This window comes from Kogia breviceps, chromosome 2, assembly GCF_026419965.1.
Source record: "Kogia breviceps isolate mKogBre1 chromosome 2, mKogBre1 haplotype 1, whole genome shotgun sequence".
NCBI classification, from domain to species: domain Eukaryota; kingdom Metazoa; phylum Chordata; class Mammalia; order Artiodactyla; family Physeteridae; genus Kogia; species Kogia breviceps.
The window spans coordinates 114,573,244-114,594,695 of record NC_081311.1 but is presented as its reverse complement, the minus strand read 5'-3'; the positions used below and the strand labels follow the sequence as shown (position 1 = coordinate 114,594,695).

General features: G+C 35.2%; 1 protein-coding gene across 4 annotated transcripts in view; it reads right to left on the bottom strand.

Annotated features, from left to right (window-relative positions):
• Positions 1 to 21,452, bottom strand: part of KYNU (kynureninase) — a 103,991-nt gene that overhangs the window by 21,536 nt on the left and 61,003 nt on the right. For 2 of the 4 annotated variants that reach the window (XM_067027504.1, XM_067027503.1), the window contains 2 exons: positions 14,928 to 15,026; positions 14,046 to 14,119 (listed from right to left, as the gene is read on the bottom strand). In XM_067027504.1, coding sequence (XP_066883605.1) covers positions 14,046 to 14,119; positions 14,928 to 15,026 — 173 coding nt within the window. Of the gene's footprint in view, positions 1 to 1,472; positions 1,492 to 10,785; positions 10,839 to 14,045; positions 14,120 to 14,927; positions 15,027 to 21,452 lie in introns of those variants that run through there. The other 2 variants (XM_067027506.1, XM_067027505.1) reach the window with 2 other exon arrangements.

The following is a 21,452-nucleotide window of genomic DNA, read 5'->3' as shown; positions in this document are numbered from 1 at the left end:
ACAAAAGAAATGTAATATAAATGAAATCGTGGCATGAATTCTAAAGACAAATATTCTAAAGCTAATGCAGTAAAATTAAAAACCATTAAATTAGCTTATAAGTAGCTATTATCACAAGCTCATAAATCATATCTACAAATTGAATATGAACAATAACAATTAAGATGCAATCTCATCATACTTGGATAGAAATTGGAATCTTTTGCCATCAAAAATTAAAAATCAAGCAGTGTGTAAATTTACTTAAATTGAGACTGTTAACAGAATTTTGAGAGAAGGTGTTGGAAGAGATCCAATAAATAATAAAAAGTAAAGATTTTAATATGCTTTTTGTTCTTTGAACATCATAAATTTCCTAAAAAGGGTTTCAAATAAGTATTATCAAATGGAAAGCATCACTTAAAATAAAGGCATCTTTGAACCATGATATTCAGATTCAGTAAGAGAAAGCCACTAGGGATCCAATCAATATGATTTTGGATGCTAAGAGTTATGAAATGAAATATCAAAATGCTCCTTGATCTCCTTAGCAAGCCTTTAATGGCAGAATCTCCAGTATGAATCCCTAAATATTTCATGCACTGAATTAATTTAACTTATTCTGCAAACCCCTTACCTCTCCTCACCCCATACCTCACCAAAACTAAACAAAACAACTTATCCTGGTTTTCTTAGCTTATGTTAAAAGTGCAGTTATTCATTGGAGCAAAATTCCACATATAAAGAAATAGATCACAATCTTTTCTAAGGAAGTACATTTGCATTAAAAACAGCTTTCATGATGTCCTTTAATTTGGCAATTTATCACCACACATTTAATAATTTAAGTCTGTGCTTAGGAATATAAACCTGACTGGGAGTAAGTTTCTTTTATTTTTTCCTTTTCCTTTTCCTCTTCTTTTCCCTCTTCCTCTTTCCTTCCTTCTTCCCTCCCCTCCCCACCCCTCTTCTCTTATTTCTCTCTCTCTCTCTCTCTCTCTCTCTCTCTCTCTCTCTCTCTCTCTGGGGCACAACTTAGAACTACATACAATTGTCTTACTGCTTTCATGGTTTCAGAAAATGTGTTGAATCAACAAAACTGTTATAGCATTACAAAAAAAAATGGAACATTTGGGGTACAGCATAATTGTTTATTTTTAAACAAAATCTGTAATAGCAATTGTGAATAAGTTTGTCTGTCATCTCATATCCTAATGTCCTCTATAACCAAACCTCAAGTGAAAGTATATTACTCTAAAATCCTCATCAAATAATCAGGTTTCACAGAATCAAAAGTTCCACAAAGGTTGTTTTATTGAGGATGTAATGAGAAATTTATTAATTCAAATAGCTTTTATATAGTCTTAATTTTCATAATAAAAAATTTGGTAGCTGAACTTCGGAAATGTGAACATGGTACTCTTTCATACTTGAGAAAATGAAAAAGATGAGAAAGTTACAGTAAAGTTTGTTATAAATTTGTCTGAACTTACTGGGCATTACTGTGTCCACCTATTACAAAAAAAACAGAGGGGAAGAGGGTCATCAAACTCATTAATATAACCAATGATGCACAGGTTTCCATTAAATTGGTTTTAATTTCTGAGTTATCCCTATCAGCAGTTTACCTTTTTCCAAAGCTTCATGTTTATTACCAAAGAACCAGAGAGTTTAAAAACTGGAAGGGAATCTTAAAGATGCCCAGGCCTATTTATTTTTCCCATAATCAAACCAATACCTGGAGAGGTGATGAGACTTGAATTTGCAGTCTTGTTCCATATGAGCAGTCAATGACACCCCTTTGTTTTAAAGATAAAAATCGAAACTCCTTAACTTGAAACACAAGGACCTCGATGATTCTGCCTGGAACACCCCACCACTGCCTGTTCCCTTTCAGTCTAAGAGTTAGGAGGATTTCTCCAGTCACTTCAAATATCACCTCCTCAGCAAAGGTTTCTCCAACGTCTCTTTCTTTTCCCTGTCACGCTGAATGATAAATCCCAAGAAAACAGGCTTATTCCTTTTTTTTTTTTTTTTTTTTTTGAGGTAAGGAGGCCTCTCACTGCCGTGGCCTTTCCCATTGCAGAGCACAGGCTCCAGACGCGCAGGCGCAGCGGCCATGGCTCACGGGCCCAGCCGCTCCGCGGCATGTGGGATCCTCCCGGACCGGGGCACGAACCCGCGTCCCCTGCATTGGCAGGCCGACTATCAACCACTGCGCCACCAGGGAAGCCCCAAGCTTATTCTTGTCTGTATCCCCAGTGTTTGCATGCTGCTTTGCCTGTAGTAGAATGGTCAAGAAATATTTTTTTAGTTGATAGTTGAAATAACTGTGTGATATTTGAGTATTTTAGCATCATTTGGACAGACATCAGTCTGATTCTCCCCTCATTCTTGTCCCTTTAGCCAAACTTTTCTCTGTGTCCTCTAATTTCCCAATAACTTTTAACTCTGTCCTGCTTTCTTTATGCCACTTGCCATTACTATAGATAGTGAGTGGCTCACTTCTGTGTGATTGCAAACATCCCTTAACTGCGGTCCACATTTCTGTTTTTGACCTCCTTCGGAGTGTTGCCACCTCTTTTATAATAGATCTAGAAGCCTACAACTTCTCATCACCTCCTTTGCTGCCCCCCTGCTTTGAATTGTTGTCACCTCTTGTCTGCGTTCTTTAATGGTTCCCCAGCAGGTCTCCCAAAGTCTACCCTTACCCTCCTATAACCTATTCCCAAGAAAGCCACCAGAATGATCATTTTAAATTTGCTATGTCATGTCACTTGTCAGCAGAATGGGCAATGTATCCCAAGTCTTTACATTGCCTTATAAGGGCCTGCATTTTCTGGACCACTTTGTCTCACTAATCTCCAGCTTATTCATTCTATTCCAGCCATGCTGGCATTCTCAACACACTTGAGCATTTGATAAAATACTCCCACTGCCTGGAACCCTCTTCACCAAATAATTATTTGGCCAGTCTCCACCTCATTCACCTCTTCATCCACATCATATTTTCCCAATGGTGAGCTTTCCTAAATGCCTTTTTAATACTGTGCAATGCCAAGGATTACACAGAGTATTCTTTTTCTTTTTTTCTTTTGGCTGCGTTGGGTCTTCATTTCCGTGCGTGGGCTTTCTCTAGTTGCTTTGAGCAGGGGCTACTCTTTGTTTCAGTGCGTGGGCTTCTCATCACGGTGGCCTCTCCTGTTGTGGAGCATGGGCTCTAGGCATGCGGGCTCAGTAGTTGTGGCTTGCGGGCTCTAGAGCGCAATCTCAGTGGTTGTGGCTCATGGACTTAGTTGCTGTGCGGCATGTGGGATCTTCCCGGACCAGGGCTTGAACACATGTGCCTTGCATTGGCAGGCAGATTCTTAACCACTGCACCACCAGGGAAGCCCCACAGAGTATTCTTTTTTTTTTTTTGCAATGGCCCGCTGTGGCCTCTCCGGTTGCGGAGCACAGGCTCCCGACGCGCAGGCTCAGCGGCCATGGCTCATGGGCCCAGCCACTCCGCGGCATGCAGGATCCTCCCGGACCGGGGCACGAACCCGCGACCCCCGCATCGGCATCGGCAGGCGGATTCTCAACCACTGCGCCACCAGGGAAGCCCCCCCACAGAGTATTCTTATACCTCCTTTTAATGTCCTGTTTTTCCAATTGTCTATAGGACTTATCAACTTCAAGCATATCATACAATTCACTCTTTATTATGTGTATAATCTGTCTTTCCTTACTGGAATGTAAGCTGTATAAGGGGAGGAATCTTTGCTTTATTTGTCCATATATCCCAGACACTTAAAAAAAAATGCCTGGAATATAGTAGATGCTCAATAAATATTTATTTAGTGAATGTATATGTGGTACCAAGGACACTATGCAGCTGTGCCTTAAAAGATTATAAGTCAAAATTCTTCCACAATGTTCAGTGACAATATTAACTTCTTTTCATGAACAATTATATACTTTTTTCCTCTTTCTTTTTGGTTACTCCAAGCTCTATTCATCTATAATAAGCCAAGGTGTTTCTTCAAGCCTCCACTGACAGTCTTTTCTAAGCAAGCCATACAATAGGATGACCAAATGCAAACAAGGGTGAGTTTGAGCATACTAAAACACTGCCTTCAGGGAAGTAAGATCAGTTGGGTAGGATATGGGCATGGTTGCATGGGTACATAAGTATCCCAGTAAGTTTTTAGGCCATCTCTCACAATGAGGCATTAATATTGCTAAACTACCAGGCAGAGTGAGAAGAAAGGCTTGGGAAACAGGAACACAATTGCTAAAGTTCAAGTTGATATTGAAATTCAAAACTAACAGTAGTTCAGGCACATATAGGAAAGGTTTAGCTACAGCATAGGAATAAGGATCAGAGAAAACAGATATAAACTATAACAAAAGAAAAAAAAAAAGCTCAACTAAAAATGAGAGAAGGAGCAAGGAAAACCTAAATCCAGGCAGTTGGTGAACAGCATATTTGAAGGAAAAGTAAACTTACGTCTAAGTGATAGAAGCAGATTCAAAGGTGCTAGTGAAAATAAAAATCTTGACAAAACAGTATGTTTCAGCCCGTGAATTCTGCATTCATCCCTTGATGTCAGCAACTAGTCTCTAAGCATGACTATTATAAGGCTCAATATGGCCATGACATTAGACAGGTGAAATATTACCAACTCACTCTTAGTAAAGAAGATCTTTATCAGTTCCTATTTTCTAAAAGCATTCATCTATTCACAATTTCTCTGCTCTGTTCTAAGTCAGCTGATTTAACACTGCTTTGGAAAGGAGTTGTGGATGTATGGAGGTTCAATTCCTTTTCCTCCACTCATTTGCCCAATCATAATGTAAATATCGTTAAGATAGAGTGCTTTATTTGGTTCTGTTACATATTCAATTAATCTTCAAATCTTACTCGAAAGGAGGCTTGTTAAAATATGTTCAGTGAGCTAAAAGTATGATAAACATAGTTATAAGAAAGTACTTCCTGTTTTTGTAAGTTTTGGTTAATGAAAATTGTTTCCTGAAGATTCAGAATAATATGCTGTCCTTACAAGAGCTAAATCAATATTTTGTCATGAAGAGATTAGTGATAGGATGGGAATAAAACACAGACCTACTAGAGCATGCACTTTAGGATATGGAGAGGGGGAAGGGTAAGATGTGACGAAGTGAGAGAGTGGCAGGGACATATATACACTACCAAATGTAAATTAATAGCTAGTGGGAAGCTGCCGCATAGCACAGGGAGATCACCTCTGTGCTTTGTGACCACCTAGAGGGGTGGTATAGGGAGGGTGGGAGGGAGGGAGACGCAAGAGGTAAGAAATATGGGAACATATGTATATGTATAACTGATTCACTTTGTTGTAAAGGAGAAACTAACACACTATTGTAAAACAGTTATACTCCAATAAAGATGTTTAAAAAAAAAGAAAAAATTTCTGCTTATGATTTATTGAAATGTATGATTACTATAAAATATTGGTTTATAATCTGTAGTAATATCGATGCTAAAAGCACAAAATACATCAAGAAGATGTCTGAATTTAGGACTTTAGAAAGAACTATTTGCAATGTTGATTAAAATACTCATGAAGGACTTCTGAAGTTGTATATAGCTGGTTTTCATGGATATATTTGGTCTTTGTAGAAGCATATGGAAATGCATATTTAATTTGACAGTATTTTGAAAATCATACCCACTTCAGAATACCTTGCAAAGTAGAAATGCTTCCATATGCTACAAGATGGTTTGTCTGTTATGCTATGAGTAAAGAAAGAGCCATATATCCAACAACAAAATTTTAAAAATATTTTCTTGGGCATTGTGGATTATGAAAGTAAAGGAAAATCAAAGGACTATGTCCTTGTACTTAAACATTTAGAATTAATTTAGTCAATTTTTCAAACAATCACATTGGACATACTAAGATGAATTCTCACAAGGATCACAGGCCCCCTTAAAAAAAAGAAAAGAATCAAATGGGCATTTTCTGCCTAGGTTTCCACGCCTGTGCCAAATCTTCTGAGACTCTGACCACATCTGATTGGAGCAAGGATTTATAAGAGAATGAAGGCAAGCTATCTCTACAAGACGTTACCATGAAGCAGACAAACCTTAATTCTAGAGAAAAGGATAACTCCCACTCAATCAAACCCTCTCCTCTGGGGTGGAGTTAAAAACAAGTGACCAAAGAGAAAATGGATCATAGGAATTCAGACCTCTGTTCTGAGTAATGCATGCCAAGTATTCCTGTGGCCTGTGAAGTTGACACAGCTCAGTCTTGGAAGCACCAGGACCCAGTGGGTCTGTGTGTGATGAGTAGTTTCCCAAGCTGCCCCACACAACAGTATCATTGCACCGTGGTTGTTTTCACAGTCATAAAGAGTCAGATGGATACATGTGTTTTCTCAACAAGAACAAATAAAAGTTTAGCAATAGCTCTTCATAGTTTATATTAAAAACGCTTGCAGATTCTGAAGGTTACTTTAGGGACAAAACTTGAAGTAATTAAAACAAGAGCTGAAGCTCTTTGACAAGTTTTACTTTTTGTGTTTAAAAGGTTCACTGACCTCATATATCTCCAGGGACACTAGTCTGCAATTTTCAAAGAGAAAATAAATTTTGAGGTTTCAAAGGACTTCACTTTTCTCAAATTAATCTTTATGTCATCATTATCTGAGAATAGTGATTTGCAAACAACAATGGCTTTAATGAATCTTTTTATACTGATGATTACTATTTTGGTTTTCTTTTAAGAGCCAGGATTCCTTCATCTCTTAAATTGAGAAAATCAGATTATTTACTGAAATATTTAACTGTGATCATGCCTCAGTGCATAAACGTTATTTTTATGATCCCAGCTTAAATTCACACACAAAAATTATCTAAGTAATTTTGCACAGTAAAAAAGTGTCAAGCCAAGAAGATGAGGGATCGTTTTAGAGTTATTGATCTAAAATAGTTTCTGAATGAAGACAGGTATAGGTTATATGCTATGAATCCATAAATGAGTTTTCTTCAATCAAATGGTCTTCTTTTGGATCCATTACAATGAGGCTTTGGGGACTAGGATTTACAATAGGTATAACCCACTCGTGGCATGGCTCTGGAACTAAGAGTATGAAGCATACTTGATTTTACCACTGTTTATAATTTCTAAAATATTGTAGAATAGAGACAAAGAGCAATTTTATGATAATCGGCAGACTTTTAAATATTAAGTCAATAACTCAGATTCCGTAAAAATTCTAGTAAAGAGTATAAAAAGAAAAAGATCACTTGACATATCCCTTAAAGAAATGTCATTTAAGTAACTCTTTCTTCTTTATACTTCCTTAAATTTATGAAACTAATCAAGGGAAATCTCCCTCATAGTCAACAATTTCAGCTTTCAAAGTAACAGAGAGAAAATTTACTCACTTAGTTAACATAGCATTCCATTTTGCAGAGGAATTGTATCTGTAAGTTTCACCACCAACTTCTTCAAGCTTTTCCAAAGCAGCTCTCAGTTAAAGTTATCTATTCCTTCACTGTTCCTATGGCAATATATGAAAATTCACCCAGCAATTATTAAGAAATTGCCTTGTGGCACATATTCTATCCCTGTGTTACCTGTCATTTAAATTGTTTATTCAACTATTGAAATGGCATCTCTACAAATAGATTGTATGATTTAAAAATCATATGCAATATCCTATATTTATTTCTATCTATTAAAGTTTCTTGTACAAAAATATATGTTGTTGGGCTTCCCTGGTGGCGCAGTGGTTGAGAATCCGCCTGCCGATGCAGGGGACACGGGTTCGAGCCCCGGTCCGGGAAGATCCCACATGCCGCGGAGCGGCTGGGCCCGTGAGCCATGGCCGCTGAGCCTGCGCGTCCGGAGCCTGTGCTCCGCAATGGGAGAGGCCACAACAGTGAGAGGCCCGCGTACCACAAAAAAAAAAAAAAAAAAAAAAAAAAAAAAAAATATATATATATATATATATATATATATATATATATATATGTTGTTTATATTTGCTCATGCCTCCTCAGTTGACTCAAGAACATTCTCTTTACTTCGTAAAGCAGTGAGCACCTTAGAAAGGATACTCATTTTGGAGTAGGATAAAATGGAAGGTCCGTCATGTTTAATTCCTAAGATTGGCGAGATGTATGGATATATTGGAAGTCGTCATTATGTGATTACAAATGGACTACTGGGAAAAGGCCGTTTAAAATACATCTATTTTAAAACAGTAAACCATACTTTTTGTAGTAAATAATGGAGGAAAAAAAGAATAAAAGATTTGATTGAGATGCTCTTGAAAAATAAAATTTTAAGTTGTAAAACAAATTTAATTTATAATTTGACAAAACTTACATTAAAATTATAATATGCTAATTATTAAAAAGAATAACAAATTGTGGGGGTTTTGTGTGTATTTTAACAAATGTGATAGCAAACTACAATCTTTTTTGTATTATATTTAACTTTTTTAGCATGAGCCTAAAGATGATCATTTCCACAAAATTTTTGGAGCATTATCATTTCCTTTTAATCCCTGATATTCTAGTCATTTGCTTTTGAAGTACCGTGTCTAATTTTGTCTACTTCATCTGTTAATGGTTCTGACTCTGACATATTCTCATTGTCCATGATTTTGTGATTCAGCAGTTCTTCAGTATCACTTGCATCATGAAATCCTGAATCTCTTGAAAAATTTTACTTTACAATTTATTTGCATTAAGTTTTTTTTTTTTAAACATCTTTATTGGAGTATAATTGTTTTACAATAGTGTGTTAGTTTTTCCTTTACAACAAACTGAATCAGTTATACATATACATATGTTCCCATATCTCTTCCCTCTTGCATCACCCTCTCTCCCACCCTCCCTATCCCACCCCTCTAGGTGGTCACAAAGCACAGAGGTTATCTCCCTGTGCTATGCAGCAGCTTCCCACTAGCTATCTAATTTACATTTGATAGTGTATATATGTCCCTGCCACTCTCTCACTTCGTCACAGCCCACCCTTCCCCCTCCCCATATCCTCAAGTCCATGCTTGAGTAAGTCTGTGTTTTATTCCCGTCCTACCACTAATCTCTTCATGACATTTTTTTCCCTTAGAGTCCATATATATTAAGTTTTTATTGTGTTATGCTTATAACATTCTATAATCAGCAAGAGTCCAAACTTTTTTATAATAACAGAGATAAATGCTAATACTAATTGGGAAAGGGTGTTTAGAAAAGGTTAATTTTATAAGTGGGTAGTTCATTAGTGAAAATTTCCTACTATGACAGTTTTTGCTTTCCTACATTATCATATATATTTGGGGACTGGAATAATGCTTTGGTAATCAGGAACTCTTACAATTTGCAATCAGATGAAAGTAAAGGCTAGAAAGTAAGCAAGTGGCAAAGCTGGAAATGCAAATTGGTGTCTTCTACAAATGTCTGTTGTTGACATAATGACTGTGGATGAGAAACTCCTGGGCAAGAGGACCAAGGGTTGAGGCATTGAGAGGATCAGTGAAAAAGTGAAAGAGAAAACCTTATAAAATATAGAAGAGTAATCACATACATTGGAGCAGAAGCAAGAGAAAGTGGTACACTGGAAGATTAGGGCTGTGGGAGGTACACATTAAGGACAAAAGGGATGGCCAAGTACATTTAATATGGCTGTCTGATAGGGCAGGAACTTGTGGCTGAGAAGTCATCCATGTTAATTCATACTGAACACCTAACTCCAGAAACATGCTAAATAGGTAGAACAGATGCCCTGGGAGGTCTAGGTCATAGATCAACTAGGGATTCTGTGAAAACTCTCACTGAGAAATCTATTGATACTGGCCTGTTCCATTTGAAAGCATTTGAAGTCTTGTGAATTTACACACCTACACATCCTTGTTCTCTCAGCATTTAACAACAAGACCTTATGCAGGTAGTAGATAAGGATGTGATAAGTAGTAAGTCAGAAAGAATCACAGAAACCAAAGCAAGGTTTAAATTTTAGATGAGTTTTGGGCTATGGTGTTCTCCAGTATTGCCTGGAGAAGTATGTAGAATCAAATATATCAAGTCAGCACTCCCCAGAACAAATGTGCATTAGATGATCTCTCCATATAACATTAATTGTACAGTTGGGTCAAGCATGGTACATGCTTATAATTTTTTAAGTCTTTTTTTCTAAATTTTCTTGATGCTTATTATTATCCTTTCTTAGACTTCCCTATATTGTTTTATAGGAAACAATGTTGTTTTCTTATATTGTTCTTCTTTTTTTAAGTTCCCTAATAATAATAATAACCTACATTTCTGAGTCCTAAAATATGCCTTAACCATGCACTGATGTCAGCCAGCCTCTTCTATTGGTTCTTTTTAACCTGCAAATGACTTATTATAATAAAGGAGATGAGTCAAGGTCTCAATAAAGCCTTAAAAATGTTATCTCTACTTAAAGTCTTCAATCAAATACCTCTAGCTGTTTATGGAAATGTGTTGGCATGATTTGAAATTCCGGCATTAAAAAAAATTATCAGTAGGCCCCATTTTTGGCCACTCAGAAAACTTAAAAAAAAAAAAAAATTGTAGGGGAAACTAGCATTTCAAGAGATTTACTATGTGAGACCATTTGGAGGGTTTTTATGCCAGCATGGAAAGTGAGGAACAGCAGTTTTCTTGTATGTGTTATTTCATTGGACAGGGTAAAAAAGTAAGCCATAGAAGGAATCTTAATAGCTTGTATAATCCACTCCTGTTTTCATGCTAGAGTATCTCTGAAAAAAAAGAAGAGGTGGGTGGTGGTGTCTTGAATTGCAGTCTATGGGCTCTCACAGAAGAATCTTTTTATGGTCCTCAGATATGCTTGAATTCCCTAAAACCAAAAGGTTAACTATTGATCTAAAGTCTATCAGAAAGGTCAACACTTATAAAGTTAAAAAGAAAAATTCAACATTTTAAAGTACTTTTTTAAAAGTGATACATTTCTGATTGTCAAATTCTTACAATTAAAATATTTCCCCTCATATTTCAGAGCAATAATTAACTGTGTAGACTAAATTGAAGTCAGCCCTGAAGGAAAAAGACACAAGATGACATTTACTCACAACAAGTTCTAATTTTGTATAATTCTTAGCTACAGACAAGATTTAGAGTATGACACTGGAATGAGAAAAAGTGATGATAAACTAGGAAAAGGTCAAATTCTAGTTGAGAATAATAGCTTGAGTTATAATAATTAATGAAGTGGACTGACTCTGGCCTCTACTCATTCTTTTTATTGGCAAAGGTTCTTGGAAAAGTCTTAGGTCATCATCAGTTTTGAACAATGGCCAAAATGCCTATTTAAACAAAAGAAGGTAGTGAAATTTCTTGGTACAGATGTAATTTACCAGTCGCTAATGGGAACATCATATAAAAGATACTTTGAAATTATATAATGAATATTAAACTTTTAGAATTCAGGATTACATGTTCCGGGATCCACTCACTACAGCAGGTAGGCTAACCGCCAACCACTCCCATAACGCTCTTCTGCTCAGCTTTGATAGACATTTATGCGTTATGTTTAACCATGCACCTAGAATGCCCTCACTAACTTCCACCTTCGTCCTGTCCTACCTCTTTATCGAAGGCTTTGACTACACAGTTATTGCACTTTAAATATGGGGTCAAATGATAGAAAATTAAAAATGATTTAAATATATATGCTTAAAAAATACTTGATAGAGGATGAATGGACCAGGAAAAGTTATATGTACTCTTTATTTGAAATAATGTGTTTAGCCACTAGATGTCACCCTTTTTTAAGCGACAAAGTTTACTTGACAAAGTTTACAACATCAACAACAGTCACATTCCACTATAGGGTAGAAGTTGGTACCATCGGAATTAGTCCCTCTGATATCACATAAAAAGAAGCTTTAACAAAAAACAAACAAAGAAACAACAACAAACAGGCTTTCCTGTAAGAAGGGCTACATGAGTCAGACCGAATTGAGTCGTCAGTCTCCAAAGCCAGATAGTTAAAATGCAACAATAGTTAACAACGTATAATTTTCAAAAAAGTTAAAAGCATGGCTCTCATACAAATATAAAATGAACACATATAAAGATCTCAATCAACTCATTAATTAGCAAGGGAGCCAATTAAGATGGTGAGGCCAGTATGAGGGAATTCAAGGAATAGAGACTTAGAGGGTCAGTCTGAGCTTGGCAATAGGTACAAAACGGTTTAATGTCCCACAGGTCACAAGCCATAATCTTTAAGGCTATGTTTCCTGCTTGAGAGAAATGATCTCTACTAGGCAAAATTCTGCAAGTTAACATGCAACTTCACGTTGAGGCAACAAAATACTTAGCCTACACGTATGGATCACCTATCATGCTTCAGTGGCTATGCTAAGTGTTTGACATGCATCATCCCATTTTAATCTCACAGTAATTGCCTGTGAGGTAGATGCTGATATTATCTTTATATAGAGGCTAGAACACTATGAAGTCAAGGACATTCTTCAGGTTATGGACCAGCAAGTGAGTGATCAAGCTGGAATGTAAATCTGGTCTGTCTGCATGGTCTTTCTCCTGGGAGCATAGACTTAACAATTGCTTACTGGGTCTAGAGGATGTTAGGATTCTACAGGATGAGGCACATGCGAACACACTACAACCCCTCCACCCTCTCCTGTTCCTCATCCATGAAGGGCAAATAGTGGTGAAAGAAATTTGAAGTGCAATAGAGATGCTGTAAAATCAGTTAAACTGCTAACACTTGCATTCTCTAGAATTTGTGTAGATTACTTACTACACCCTCGCTTCCCTTTGCTGATCCCTCTATTGCAATTTAAATAAGTGGAGAGTTGGAAATGCTCAAGGTAGTGAGTCTTCACACAAAAGCAAGCAATACCTTATATACTGTCTATATGGAAAACACTTATGCTAGGTAAAATGTTATCAATGCGGTTTGCTAAAAATGAAAAAGAGACCTTTTAAAACATGGTATTTCTATAATATAATATACGCTTTATATTCTTTTCAGAGAATTTGGGACAAGGGCAATATACTCAAGGAAGATGTCTGCCTAACAAAATACTTGGCTAAAAACTGCTCTATTTAATTTTAAAACTTTAAAATCCTGTGGAAATTTTAGACTTAATTAAATGAGCTATAGAAAATCATCTTAAATTTGTAAGATTTATATGCACAGAATTTCAAAAATGTGAGGTGTTCCGAGCTTTATTACTAATTCAGTTTCAATTCTTATAACGATTATACCACTCAGCCAGTGACTGAGAAGATTCAGAAAACCCATCAAATGTTATTATATTACCTATTAGGAGTCTAGACAGTCTCCTCATCACATACACTCTGATACAACTTTGACAGGATTTTTTTTCAGAATATTATTTCTTTATCTTCATACCGGATTAAAAAAGTAGAAACACTTAAGAGTTCCCCAGTCAAATAAAAATGTGTAAATTTGTTGGTGTATCACATTTGCATTTATACTTGCTTTAAAAAAATGGAATGCTGTATAAAAATTGAAAAGTATTTCTTTTTATGTAGTCAGTCTGTTGTTCAGTGTTCAGATTCTTCAGTTTTCTTGGATTATAAAATGTTTTAGGACAGAAGATACTCCTTACAAGACCATCTTATAAGTTTCCAGCTTTAAAGGTAGATGTAATTTTAATAATAACATACCACTTTTAAGCTCTATTAGGCACAGCTCTAGTTGCCTTTGATTTATTCATCAGTGTGAGAAACCTGAAATTTTCTAAAGTCTAATTTTTGAAAAAAGTTAATAGTCTCTTCACATTAAACCATCTGCTCTGCATGATTACAGGAACTCATTTTTAGCCTTGAAGCTTCCCTTTTGTGATTAAATTTCTTGTTCAACCAAGTGAACTCTTTGGAAACCATTTATTTCCGATAAGGCATATCATTGTTCATAGAGTAGTAAAATAATTATAATCAATCCAGATTCTTATTGGATAGCATCTTAAAGAGCTCATGTAAATTTAGCATATTATTAATGCAAATTCATTTATTCATCACCAAAGAAGAATCTAAATATAGTACTCACGCAGGTTTAATTGTATAGGCATGCTTTTCATGGACAAAGGCACCAGCAAGACCTCCTGCTCCTGTGTTTAAATACTGGATTGAAAAAAAAAAAAAAATACTGGATTGAGAATAAATTAAACTGTATGGGTTTACCTAAATATGTATGACAAAAGTAAACAATGTAATAATTTGACTTTTTTGTTATGAAACCAACTTTTGACAAGATCAGAATGTGTGACTATTTGAACTTTTATAATAAAACAGAATTTGGAGTTACCTTGTTTAAAGAAAAAAAAGTGAAAGATAGCATTATTAATTGAGAATAAATATCTATTACTTTTTTAGGCAAATTTTTCCCCAACTAGTAGATAACAGTTCCAGTGACATCTCATTTCAGAGCTCATTCATTTCAATTATTTTGTCACAAAATATTTAAATAATAATAAAAGATTATATTTTTAAAACACCTAAATTAAAATAAAATTGGTTTTATTTCCATGCTCCCTGTCAGTTAACTTGTCTTCAAATGTCAATACAAAGTTGATTCCATAAGAATTATCTTTACTTATGTAGAAATTTCACAACATATCAACAAAAAACTCAGATCAATTTGAATTAAGTTCTAAGTGTGGAGCTTTTTTTCCAGAACCTCCTGACTTTTACAGAGCAGCCAGGGAATTGAAGGAATAGTATACTATAGAGGATGGAAATACCAAATTTAATAACCTATACTATTCTATCACGTGACTCTACAGTTAACTAAAGTCAGAAAATACAGTAATGAAAGAAATGGAGGTAAGTAATTCAAATACTTAAAATTGGCCACTGATCCAGTTTTACATTTAGATTAATGTCAATATGGAATAAAAGAATAAAAATATATTAACTAGTTTGTTGATACCTTGTAGGAGCACCAGCAGGCAAAATCAACTCCCCACTCATGTAAATGGAGTTCAACATTTCCAACTGCATGTGCCAGATCAAAGCCAACCAAACAACCCTGGGGAAGAACATAATAAATTTTGAATTTGCTTAATGATTTGAAATAGTAAACACAGTATACTTAAGAAAAATCTTTGACACACTGCTGTACCATAAATATAGTTCATCCTTTGGTACAGTGACTCACAAATTGTGAGTCACAAGATCCTGGGCATTCCCAAGACCCTTTCAGGTCAAAACAATTTTCATACCATGAAGAAGACATTCTTTGACTTCTTCACTATGTTGACATTTGCACTGATAATGCAAAAGCAATGATGGGTGAAACTGCCAGCACCTCAACACAAATCAAGGTAGTGGAAGCTTGTACTGTCATTGTGTGTCAAAGCCACTCAGTTACAGCATGAAAAAGTTAATTTCACTTATATATCTCCTTGATAAAAGTATAAAACTAATACATTTATATTAAATCTCAATATCTTAATTTGCCTATTTTTAAGATTTAATGTGGGAATTATGCATAAGACATTTGACCATATCCTGAAGTAGGACGGTTGTCTCAAAGTAATGCACTTATGCAATTATTTGAGTTGCAAGCTGAATTAGCCACTTTAGCTTACTGGAAAACCGTTTTCGCATGAAAGAGCAACTTATATACAAACAGTAGTAAGTCATACTTAGGTATTTGACAGACATATTTTGGAAAATTAAATGAGTCTGTCAATTTAAGGAAAATAACTCACAGGATTTGTTGCCAACGAAAAAAAGTAGTTACCAAGATAAAGTAGAATTTTGGAAAACTTGTATCCATTTTTATGAATATGACCACTTCCCAGTATTTAAAGATATTTCTGATGAGTTTAGAAGTAATATATAATTTTTAAAAGAACATATACTGAAATATATAAATATCAATATTTGTAAAATATGCATAACAATGAACAAATATTTTCCAAATGACCAATGCTTATTGTTATATATCATGCATCGATAAAAGATCTATTCAAAATGAAAAATCAGCCAATGGACTTTAATGTAACAAAGCATAGAAAGATCAATGATTTGGTTTCACATTTCATTCCATAACTCCCAAGAAGTTCTCACTTGTCAAATTCTTGTGTAGTATCAAAGATTATTCACAATTAACTGAAAAAGGTATTTAACTACTTTTGCTTTTTCTAAATATATATCTGTACAAGGTCCAATTTTATTCCTATGCTTCACAAAGGAAAAAAAAAAATCAAGAGATTGAATGCAGAAGATATATAAAACCAGTTGCCTTCTATGAAGCCAAACAGTAAAGATCTCTCTACCTATATAAAATATCTGCCAAATATAAAACATTCCTTTTATTGTTTCTTTTAGAAACTACAGTTTTGCTTCCCTAACAATATATTATTTATGCCAATATGTAATGGGTGTGCCACTTTTGTCCTAAAATAAATAAGTAAATGTATTTTAAAATTCTGTTTTAATTAGAAATACAGTAAATATAGATAGATAGATATAAACAATATTAAGACCTCTTTGAGGGGATCAATGATTTTTAAGAATATAAAAGGTTTGCATTACTAAAAAGTTTGAGAACTGCTGCTTTAGTATATCCTGTTAACCTGAAGGAGTTAATAAAATTTTCAGTTTATTACTTAATCCCACATCATGTCATTTAATTTGATCAAGTATATTCATGCTGTAGTAAATTGCCTTAGTGGTTCCCATTCTATGTCCCTTCCTGGATCCATGTCCCTTGCCACATAACTTTTCAGTTCCTTCACTGCGAACAGGGTGCAATTCTCTGCCACTGGGATCAGTCAGGTGACTTGTTTTGAGCAAAGGGACATCAGCACATATAATTCAAAGAGAGTCTCCTAATAACTTGAGTGATAAGGCTTGCTCTCTCTTGCCCGCTGCCACCTATATGAGAAGGACTTGCTTCGGCCAACCTACTGGCCCAGATGGAAGATGAAAAAATTGTGGATCAGAGTCATCCTCCCCTGGACTCAGCCTGGATTCTACTCTCCCACATTCTCTTAGTTGGCCAGAGATGCATGAGTGACCTCGGCTGAGATTAGCAGGATCCATGCAACCAAGTCCTGTCTAGATCAGTTGACACAAAGGTGACCCATAAAAATGATGCTGTTTTTGACTCTATACTGTGTTCTTCCTGTACATTGACTTGAGACCCTAACAGTCTCTTACTATCTGACTCTATTCTGTCTCAGTTAATGACATGAATTTTTTTAAAAAGCTGATCGTTAAATGGGGGTGATAGTTCACTTTGCAAACATGTCTTACCTCTGAGTTCTTCTGTTGTTAGCTTACTAAGAGCAAAGATAATAATTACATTCTTAAAACTTGTAGACTTCCTGCAGGTCACATCTATGGATTGAAGTTTTTGAAGTAAATAATTGCAGAGGGACCAATTTTAGATTGTTCTAACACCTCTTAAGAATAAATAACCCCAAACTGCTATTACAGGTACTTTCCCCAGAACAGAGGGATGCAAACCATGACCTGTTCTTAATGAATAAAGTTGTATTTGAGCACAACAATCTCATTTGTTTAGATATTGTCTATGGCTACGTTTGCAAGCACAAATGAATCACTGCAACAGAGACCATATGAACAAAAAAGTCTGAAACATTTGCTATTTTGCCCATTACAGAAAAGATTTGCTGACCCCTGCCCTATAGCATTGGTTTCCATAGAGAAAACTCAATATATTGGAGAGTCAGTTAATTAGAAACCTTACTCACTGTAATGTGGCCAGAACTAGAACATCATAAAAGAAAAAGTTCTTACAGGTATTTTGTTTCTAAAACACAAAAAATGAGCAATACATGTCATAAAAATATGACAAATGCTTCATGCTAACACGAATTTTTTGGAGCAATAGGAAAGAAATACAGTTAATCTCCATCAAGATTTAGAGGTCATCAAAACGTAGGTTTTCAGACTAGGTTTAGTAGATATATAGAGAGAGACACATACATATATGCAGTTAGTTTGTATTTTTAAGATACACTTTTAATATTGAAATTAAATTTGGGAGAAAAAAGTTCTGAATTTAAAATTCTCTTTTTTCTCACCAACATATCCAATTAAAGTGTTTTTTTATGACGAAATTTTTACAACTTCTCTTAGACAAGTTTTTACAACACAACTTTTCTTAGAAAACTCAAGGAGTAAAAAGGCAGCACTTTTATTTTATTATCAATTATTTATAAAGAATGGCACAATGAAGAAACGATGAAACTTCACCTACCGTATCCTGTTATTAAAAGCCCTGTGGTCACATCTGTGTCATGACGTAAAATAATCACGTGTGGCTCCTACAATATGTTTTAATGCATGTACAATTCTTTCCCCATGGGTGGCAGAGAACATAAATTATTAAAATGTGACTGTTTTTAGGAAATGACCATAAGATACAAACTTGCATGAGATCATCACAAATGGATTTTACAAAAGTTTCGCTAGATGGCAGCATCTTAAAAATAAAGGAAAAACTAATTGTTCTCCAAAACCTCTGTATAGCCATGCAGTTAACATTTTCATTATTTTACGAATAAGAGTAGGTAAAACAATATGAATGTGTGAAAACAGACCTCACCCTTGAGTGCATACTTTATGTAATTTTAAAAATGAAATCAAATATTTTTCAACAGATTTTTATTAAAATTACCTACAATTGCTCAGACTCTCATTGATACAAGCACAACAGCTGTGTTCAGCCACCGTGTCACCTGGCTTTACAGTCAGTCCCCAAACTATGGCAGTAGGCTTCTAACCATTCGGACTACTTCCAGCCTGCCTTCTTCCAATGAGCTTTCTAAATCATACATTTGGTTATAAGACTTCCTATGTCCCTTCAAAGATCTCCCCATTAACTTCAGAATGTAACTCATTTTCCTTGGTATGTCTTTTAAAGACCTTTATGATCTGGTTCTTTCCAGCTTTCCTGTCCCGGGTGCCCTACACCTACTTTCATTTATTTGCATAAACCCTTCTCTGCCTCTGGAGTATTCTTTCCCTCCTCATTTTCCTGGGTAGCTCAAATTTTGATCACAAGTAACTTCCATAGGAAGATACCTTTGCCAAACCCTCTCACTTCTCTCATCTTACAGCCCTGGCTGCATAAATCTCTTGTAGCAATTTTCCAATCTTAAACTGTCTTCTATTTTTATATAACATGAACTCAAATAATTCAATTGTTGAATAAATAAGTAAAAGAACAAAGTCTTTTTATGCAAAGTCTATTTATGCAATTGTCCATAAATATTCTGTAAACTGAAGCTAAATGTTAAAATATTATTTGATATCCTTTATTTCTGTTTCAATTTTATTGCATAAACCATTTATTCAGGCTTCGCATCTTTTAAAATGAAGCTTCTTGGACAGTCAAAAGTAGTTTAAAATATATTTAAAATCCCTTTCAATAAAACAAGGAATATCATGACTTTTTGTCTTTGCCATCTTTACTAGCACAATACTAAAAATTTTTCTAACCAGTGGAATAATACACAGGGTCTGTGCTGAGATTTCCAGGTAAAGAGCTAGATCACTGTCTCTCAAATTTAGTTTATTATTTGTTTATTAATTAAAATGGAATATGGAATAGTACAGTTAAATTTTATCCCTTGTAGCATTAAAGTCCTGATAACTTTATTGATTTATTCTATAACAGATTGGCTTTGGACAGATATTATTAGTTTGTTCTTTCTTCACCAAAAAAAAAAATTCCTATAAACTATGAAGACCATAAATAAGTAGCAAATTTGGTGGGAAAAGGGATAATTATCTAAGATATTTGTAGCTATACACAGAACTGAAAGTCAGTTTGTATGCATTTGTAAGTTCAAATAATTGCTAAAATAATAAAATACTTAAGATAGGTAAGTATAGGTAAGTAGCCTTTGTCTTTGAGCCTCTTGAGTAAGCACTCAGATTACTTAGGAGGTACCTGCAAGGGATGCCGGTCACACAGCCTGTGGTCATTCATACATACCAGCTGGGTGCATGTCCAGACTTCAGTGGATGCCCTTGGCAGTGGCATTAGCATCATGGTGGGTAAATTATAGGGGCCTACAAGTCCCTTCAAGGCTAGTAATTGGATACTAGTAATAGGAGTGTGACTTCTCTCGTGGCTGTTTATGGGAACTACAGTTTCTACACCGTACTAAAGAGATCTTTATGTATTCTAAATATCACTCCTGTTTTGATATAAAGTCACAGGAAACAATTGAAGAAGTACATTGCTATAAATTTGAACAATATTACCTTAAATAGAAAAACTGATGGGAAAATTTGAGGACAGTGAACAAAAATTTTAAAAACTGATAGGAGTGTGTGTGTATGTGTGTGTTGTTCAACTCTACATAGATGATATGGACAAATGGTGGATTAATAACAACACGTTGGCTAGTTAGCTTTGATCCTGGAATTTCCCAAGGAAGCTCACAGTTAAGGAGGTGTTGAATTGTACTGGGGAGGGTGAAAATGAAGAAGAAGCAGATGAAAGTGGTAGGGTTTCTTGCCATAGTCTTGAAGCACTAAAATTTGTAAAATTCATTCAAGTGCTATGATTCAAAATAATCCACAGGTGCTAAAAAAAAAAAAAAAAAAAAAAAAAAAAAAAGTAATACCCAATAAAGGTCTCTGTAAGAGGGGCCTCTACCATCTCTGTAAACATAGTATATCATTTCAGAGTGAATTTTTATTGTGAACGTCTTTCCCCTTCATCCTAAAATTTATTGTGGTGTTCAAATATCCTTCTCACTTTTTTTTTTTCTTTTCATCCAACTCTGGTTATAAGCAGCAACTATGCATTATTTCTTTTTTTCTTTTTTTTTTTCTGTATGTGGGCCTCTCACTGTTGTGGCCTCTCCCATTGCTGAGCACAGGCTTCCAGACGCGTAGGCTCAGCAGCCATGGCACACAGGCTTAGTTGCTCCGCAGCATGTGGGATCTTCCCGGACCAGGGCACGAACCCGTGTTCCCTGCATTGGCAGGCGGACTCTCAACCACTGCGCCACCAGGGAAGCCCTATGCATGATTTCTTATACTGTGTTTACTCTGTACTTAAAGTCAATATGTAATTTTTATTACAATTTCCTTCCCCAAATTATTTAATACAGCTGTCTACTATTTTTTGAAGTACTATGTTAAGCCTTCACTTATTTATACCAATAGTTTGATGGGAGTAACTGTTCCTCACTATTAAAACATAAAGCAATACAAAATGAGAATGAACTTTCACAAGTTAAAAGGGAGAAAACAATCTTCCAAGTGGAACTGCAGGGAATAGTTTAGAAATCAAGTAGCTTGGCAACTAGAACCAAAACTTAAAATTTTCTGTAAGGCAGAACCTGAATGCTACTTGAAGTTATTTTAGTCCTGAGGCTCTTATAGATAATATATGATACCAAAAAAAACATAAGTAATCAGCATATGTACTGCAGGAGAAAAAAAGTACACACAGTAT